Here is a 7,946-nt window from a genome sequence, read left to right on the forward strand (position 1 = left end):
TTTGGGTTTGGTTTGTTTTTTTAGGGTTTACTTTGAGAGCTTTTTTTTATTGTGGAGCTTTTAAAAAAAATATGGATGAAAATTTCTCAAGGCTTCTTAATTAAGAGGTATTAGAGAAAATAATACTGGTCCTATTCAGTATACTATTCTTTATATTACATAGTAAATCATGGCATTAACAATATAAATATTATTCCTATTCTAATATACCATTTTCAGTACTATTTAAAAGTAAGGAAAAGGGTAAAAACTACCTATCTCCTTTCATTTATTAGCTAAGTTTGTCCTCCATTCCAAGTTGGGGCTATTTATGCCCCTGCCGTTACGAAGGTTAACAAAAATGCCCCTCAATTGACGGTTATTTATACCCCTGCCGTTACGAAGGTTAACAAAAATGCCCCTCAATTGACGGAATCCCCAGATTGACACAAATAACCTAATTTCAAAAAAGAATAACCCACTTACCTATTTTAACCCGAACCCGACCCACTTCCTAATGTAACGAAGGACAAACTTAGCTAATAAATGAAAGTAGAGTGATATTTTTGACCCTTTTCCGTTAAAAATATCCAATGCGTGTTATTGAATAGGGAAAAGGGCAAAAAATATCCCTCTACTTTATTTTATTGGTCAGTTTTATCCTACGTTAGAAGTTGGGTTATTTATACCCCTGCCGTTACTAAAGTTAACAAAAATACCCCTCACTTTAATGAATTCCCCCAATTTCAATTGAAATTACCCGATTTCAAACGGATCTCGTAAACTCCACCCACTAAATTATTTAAATCCATGATCCAATTAGTCTACCAGAAATTGGTTCTTCTTCAAGTCTACCAATGCAAAATCGTTCTTCTAAAAGTCTACCATTGGTATTTAGAGCCCGTTTGGATTGGCTTATAGCTTAAAACATTTTGCGCCTATATAAGTTAAAAAAATAAGTTGCCAGGTAGTCAACTTATTTTTTTGGCTTATAAGTTTGTTTTCGACTTTATAAGCTCATTAGATAAATTAAGTTAAATGGGTCCGATTATTTTTGGAAATTATTTTAAGCACAAAATGACTTTAAGCTGGCCAGCCAAACACTCAAAAAAGCTGAAAACAGCTTATAAGCCAACTTATAAGTCAATCCAAACGGGCTCTTAGTCCCTTTTCAAGTCTATCAATGCAATTTGCTTCTTCTTCAACTGTACCAAAAGTTGGCGATACCATCATTGATCCAGTCACTAATGATACTTATATTCTCAACTATGAAACTGGTTCTTATTATAATGGACGCTGCCGTGTTCTGTATTCTAAACGTTTGGAGGAGAGTGGGATATGTTGTCTGTTGTGGGCTTGTGGCCACGTCACGTTGAAGATCATCAACAAGAACCTCCATGAAAATGAAAGTAACGAGCTTCAATTTCAAGTTGATACAGGCATTAGTTATACTCCTCATGGAAAATTAATTGGACTCAAGAGAGCTTTCACAACTGCTATGGGTGGTGGTGTCATCGGTGTAAACCTTGGTGTTTTGGTCGATGTGGTGAAGATATACAATGGGTTATGGGTTCAATTGGGTTATGGATTTCATTTTTTTGCGCGGATTGCCCTTCTTTTGGGTGGTCTTTAAATTTTGCCCCTCATATTTGTGGTCTTTAAATTATACCTCGTATGTTTGGTCTTTAATTTTGCCCTTCTCATTGCAACCCTGAGCGTTCACGCAGAAATCATGAGGTTTTGGGTTTGAACCCCTGCTCAAGCATAAATTTAAAAAAAAAAAAAAAAATTGCAAGGCAAGGTTTGGGTCGCGTGTATGCCGGACCCGGCATACACTTGTTAAGGAATTACCAAAGTTATGCCGGACCCGGCATACTCATGCCTTATGGACAGACTTGGCATAAGTATATCGGGTCCGGCATAACTTTGGTAATTCCTTAATAAGTTTATGCAGGGTCCGGCATACTTATGGGCAAACTTTTAGTTAAGCCTTAACTAAAAGTCTTTTTCTAGTTATGCCTTATGGGGCAGACTTTTAGTTAAGGTACAACTAAAAGTATGCCCCATAAGGCATAACTAAAACTATGCCCCATAAGGCGAAACTTTTCCTTAAGGCATAACTAAAAATTTGCCTTATAAGACAAAGTCTATGTCTTAAGGAAAAGTTATGCCTTATGGGGCATACTTTTAGTTATGCCTTAACTAAAAATCTGTCCCATAAGGCATAACTAGGAAAAGACTTTTAGTTAAGACTTAACTAAAAGTTTGCCCATAAGTATGCCGGACCCGGCATAAACTTGTGAAGGAATTACCAAAGTTATGCCGGATCCGGCATACTTATGCCTTAGGCTAAAACCATGGGGTTCTAGGTTCGAACCCTCACTCAGTCAAAATATTTTAAAAAATTCGCAAGGCAGAATTTAAATTTCGCTATGCCCCCACCGGCATACACTTGTTAAGGAATTACCAAAGTTATGCCGGACCCAACATATAACTTTGGTAATTCCTTAACAAGTGTATGCCGGTGGGGGCATAGCGAAATTTAAACTCTGCCTTGCGAATTTTTTTAAAATTTTTGACTGAGTGGGGTTCGAACCTAGAACCTATGGGTTTTAGCCGAAGGGCAAAATTTAAAGATTTCAAATATGAGGGGCAAAATTTAAAGACCACCCCAAAAGAAAGGCAATTCGCATGGATTTTAATTATTTTTTTGCACGGATTGCCTTCAAAAGGCAGCGTCTTTAATTTTTGTCCTACGCTTAAAAAAGTAGCCGAAAATATCCTAAGGTTCTAAGTTGGAACCCTCGCTCAGTCAAAAAAAAAATATCACAAAGCAGAATTTTGTAGCAAAGTAGGCCTATTCGGGCAAAAATCTGCCTTAAGGCCTAATTTTTGCCCGAATAGGCCTACTTTACTACGAAACTCTGTCTTGCGAATTTTTTTGTTTTGACTGAGTCGAGGTTCGAAATCAGAACCTCGGGGTATTTTAGGCGAAGGGCAAAAATTAAAGACCACCCCCGAATAAGGGAAATCGTGTAAATTGCCCGATTTTAATTCATCTGGGTTTAATTGGGATTCATTCGAAATCACGTAATTTCAATTGAAATTGGGGGAATTGAGGTTGATTTGGGGAATTCATTAAATTGAGGGGTATTTTTGTTAACTTTAGTAACGGCAGGGCAGGGATATAAATAACCTCAGCTTATAATGGAGGATAAAACTGACCAATAAAACAAAGTAGAGGGATATTTTTGACCCTTTTCCCTATTTAATACAACAAACAAAACAGCTGATAAGAAATTATGTCCGCATAACTGATCCTAACATTACTAATACACCATTCAGTACTATTCTTATTCACCCAACCAAGCGGCGCCTTAAAGTCTAAACAAACCTATCAGTCAAGCTTGTGCAAAACTACTCTACTGGAAATTGCAGTGCCTCCTTCAAGTATAAATCGGATATATGTCAAATAAAGCACAAGGCCACTCAATCAGATGGTGAAGGGAATCAAGCAGCATACTTTCTCAATCAGGCTACTTGATGTTAATATCAAATCTCTGTTTGATGTAGCAAATATTTGACCTTATTGTGTTTGAAAAATTCAATGACCAAAGTTTCAAACACCAGTAACAAAATATAGCAACGACAGTGCATACATGTAACATTCAAGAATAAGAAGCTAAAACATTGATGACAGCAAACTAAGTGTACAACAACAAAAAAGATCAAAAATTAAATCTCCTTTATCATGAAACGTGAAATGATGTTCGGCCTAAAAATGCATATATTTAGCTATTAGTTGCCTCACGTTTTAATACTTTTAATTGTCTTTTGAGTATAAATTATATTGCTTTGTGCTTAATATTGTATTTTATGTGCAGGAATAATGAATTGCAAAATTGAAGAGATCTGGAGCAATATTGAATAAACACGGAAGACAAAGAAGAAAAAGAAAAATTTTAAATAAACAAGGCGATGTACGTTGTTGATGACAAGAATTGAAGACCAATACATGTTTGTCTATGTGGATATTTAATGTGAAAAGTTGCCTTAATGATGATGGAAATAAAAGTGGAAAAGTAAGAATCGAAGGCAGTACGTTTTGACATAACAATGTTGCGGAAGTATGTCCGAAGCACACTTGGCTTGGTCCGTGTAGGAGTTGGATGCAGTTAACTAATTCTCAGATTAATACTTCTCCCATTTTGTTTTGGACTCGGTTATTTTCTTTGGCTTTTTTCCTACACCTATAAATATTCCATAAGCTCACAATTTTTACATAACTTTGGATACTAAACCCTTGGATTCATAACTTTGGACCTAGAGAGGGCTTGGAGCCGCCAAGTGGAGGCCATAGTTACGGTGGTTTTATCTTATCTTCTCGTAACACTTATTTTGATATTTTTATTCGGATGATTTGTTATTTTTTCCTCCATGTCTATGCGGAGCTAAACTCTTTAGTTCTAGGGCTTTGACACAAACATGAAAGTTGACGTTTGATTATCGTTTCTATCTATTGATTTTCTATCTTTGGGTTATTTATTTATTCTTGGTCTTAATTGTTTGATTACTTGATCACTAATTGAACACTATCTGTGGTGCGCGAATTGAACTTAAGAAAGGGAATTCACGTACGTAATAAGAGTAAATAGAGTTTGTTCGATTTAATCGTTTGCTACCGAGGATAGAGATATACCCTTTAGCCCTACTTAGTTGAATACGGAGAAATAAATGCGTTCTTTACCTCGACGATCATAGAGATATAGGCGTTATAAGAAAGATTCTACAAGCTTGTGAGTAGTTCGAGAGAATATCATAAAGTTAAAATTAAGCCGTCAAGAACTAGTAGCCGTAGGTAGAACGATTTGAAAACTCAACTTGGATTATTAGTGGTCATAGCCCTAGATCTATCTCTTCTCCGATAAAAAATTTGCTCTTTCTTAGTTGAAGTTCATTATTTGTTTTCTTTTATTTTTAATTAGTTTACAAATATAATTTGGATTTTATTTCTTGTTTAGATAATTAGCATTAGTTTAATTTGATAAATAGTTAATTATAAGTCTCTGTGGGATCGATATCTGGACTTAAAAATCCTATATTACTTGTACGACCGCGTATACTTGCGTGTGCGTTAGGGAGCAACATGAAACAAGGGTTAAATATTCTCCAGTATTTTCCTGTTAGAAGGTCATATGGGAAAAAGCTAATAGCGTCCAACAACAATTACGCCTCAATCCCTAATGAAGTACCAACATCATAAAGGAACAAAAATTTCCCTAGCATGCTTCGTTGATCCCCCAACCTCACATGCTCTTTTGTGTGATATATAAATATTTCTGTGACATCAGACGTTCAATATCTCAGGAAACTGAAACACCAGAACACATGGTTCCGAAGGGAATAAGCTAAGATTAAACATATTCTGGTGTACTCACTGCAATTTATCCCCTGGACTAGAAATGGCAAAAGGACTGATAACTTAACAACAACTGCAGGAGAGCAAAGAAAAATGGGGTAAACTATTTATGCAAAACAATCAGTAATGATTCAGAATATCAGACTCAACAGTACAACAAAGTTAATGTTATTTCAGTAACTTTACAGGACATCACACAAGACCAATGGCCGAGTGGTCAACCAAAGTTTGAACTCTTCATTAAAGTAAACTCTAAAGATCAAGGAAGGCTTGAGACAGCACTTCACAGAACACTATGAACATACTTTCAAGGGCTTCTATATTAATGAGTTAAAAAAATTCTAACAGAACTTTTTGGCGAAAGACCTGATCACGGGCAATTTTGTGAATCTTCCTATTCCTTCACCTCGTTTCAACATCAGGCAACATGTTAAAGTGAAAACAAGTGCGAGAATCCGACCTCCAATAAGGCCAACTAGAACAGCCAAAAAGAGCGCAATATACATAGAATTATGCTCAATTTCACTCAAACCGTCTTCCCCGACAATGGTTGCCTTATCAATACCATTAAATGATTCTTCAACACTAACATCAGTAAGTCCTTTAGATGATTCTCCAGCACCACCAACAACCTCAACAATATTTGACTTATCATCTATTCCCACTGATGACACTATGCCAACATCGGATTTCATATTTCCTTCACTAGAACCTTCAATTTCCTTGCTTCCTTCAATAATATAATCTATCTCATCCAGGAGCATCATATGACTCTCCAATGCTGAACCTTTTTTCTTTCTGAACTTCTTTGGGACAAGTTTCTTCATTTTTGATTTGATCTTCGCCCTATGAGATTTCTTTTCCTTGGATTCACATCTAAATTCCTCTCCTTTCTCCATTACAACCCTCTCTACATCCACTCCTACACATTTCAATTTTCCATCACAAATGCACTCCTCAATGTTCTCCCTAACACATTGACTATCTTCAACATAAGTTTCTTGTACAACCTCAATTTCATCAAAGCAACCATCCTTTGACAACTCTTGGTGCTGCGATGGCGCCTTAAAAACATAATCTTCTTCTTCTGATTCAACCGCTTTGGCTCTAAACATCTCCCAAATACCTTGTATCATCAACCTAACCCTCCTTTGCACTCCAGAAAAGAATCCACCTAAATATTCCAAGAAAAACAACAAGAACGCTGACATGGTTATCCCAACCACAAGATTATTCATCCCTAAAACCAAAACCGCCACCAGAAACATCTTGAAAACAACCACCAACCCCTGATTCATACTGACACCACCATTACACCACCCTTCTTCAGTCTTGTTCATCTTAAGGTTCTTGCAAGAATCTGGTTTCTCACCTTCACAGATCAAAGGAGAATCAGGTTTCTCACCTTTATCATCAATTATATACTCGGAATTGGACGGTAAATTTACAGGCGAAGGGGGAGGAGGGGGCGAAGGCGAAGGGGATGGAGGGAACATAGCAGGACTCGGAGGTTTGTTTTTCTTGGAGGGTTTCTTGAATCTTGAGCGATTCTTGACCACAAGATCCACAAGGGATGTTGGGAAACCGGTTTCCACCATAAGAGGAGATCCACTTTGACAATTCACATGATCTTTCACCAATTGTGAAATGCTTGTTTTCTTCACCTTCTTCCATGGAAAAGAAAGCATTCTTGATTAGGAAATTGGGGCTTTGAATCAAATTCAAAGCCTAAGTAACAGGTTCAATTCCTCTATATTAATACACCAACAACAACCCAGAAAAATTGTTTCACCTGGTGGGTATTTGTTAAAGGGGAAATTAGAAGCAAAAACCAAAGAAACCACCGACAAGGATGAAGAGGTGACGGTTATGATTGTACGGACATGCCATGATCTCTCTTAATAACAATATATATAGAGAAAGATTTATTGTCTGCCCACGCGTAAATTTAGAAGAAAGAAAGAAAGAGAATCCTAGAGAGAACAAAAACTGAAGGGGATAAACAGTAAAAAAAGAGGACTTCTTAAAGGTTGTTTACCCACTAACTAATCAATGGAAGACCTTGTTGTTGTTGGTAAAGAGAAATGGAAAAACCTGTTTAGGTAATTTTAAGGGAGAGAAATGGTACAGTTGAGGGGTCCTTAAATGGTAGTTTTTTCTTTTTTCTTTTTCTTCCCGACAATAATGCCAAACCAAAATGATTTAGGAACTGCTTGAAGAAATTAATTTAATGTTTTACTTTTATTGGAAAAAATTACGTCCTAATAAAATTACAAAAATATATTTTGCCCAACGTAATATTTGGCTTCTGGAAAGCAACGAATACTATTATTTTATTTTTACGTTTTTTTTATGAAATTGGAAATTGGGGCTTTGAATCAAATTCAAAGCCTAAGTAACAGGTTCAATTCCTCTATATTAATACACCAACAACAACCCAGAAAAATTGTTTCACCTGGTGGGTATTTGTTAAAGGGGAAATTAGAAGCAAAAACCAAAGAAACCACCGACAAGGATGAAGAGGTGACGGTTATGATTGTACGGACAT

General features: G+C 36.3%; 1 protein-coding gene across 1 annotated transcript; it reads right to left on the bottom strand.

Moving 5' to 3' along the window:
* Positions 1–5,483: 5,483 nt before the first annotated feature.
* On the bottom strand, positions 5,484–7,480 carry LOC132043313 (uncharacterized). Its single transcript, XM_059433813.1, has one exon. The coding sequence runs from the start codon at positions 7,084–7,086 to the stop codon at positions 5,740–5,742; it is 1,347 nt and encodes a 448-aa protein (XP_059289796.1). The 5' UTR covers positions 7,087–7,480; the 3' UTR covers positions 5,484–5,739.
* Positions 7,481–7,946: the final 466 nt, after the last annotated feature.

This window comes from Lycium ferocissimum, unplaced genomic scaffold, assembly GCF_029784015.1.
Source record: "Lycium ferocissimum isolate CSIRO_LF1 unplaced genomic scaffold, AGI_CSIRO_Lferr_CH_V1 ctg22969, whole genome shotgun sequence".
Lineage (NCBI taxonomy): Eukaryota > Viridiplantae > Streptophyta > Magnoliopsida > Solanales > Solanaceae > Lycium > Lycium ferocissimum.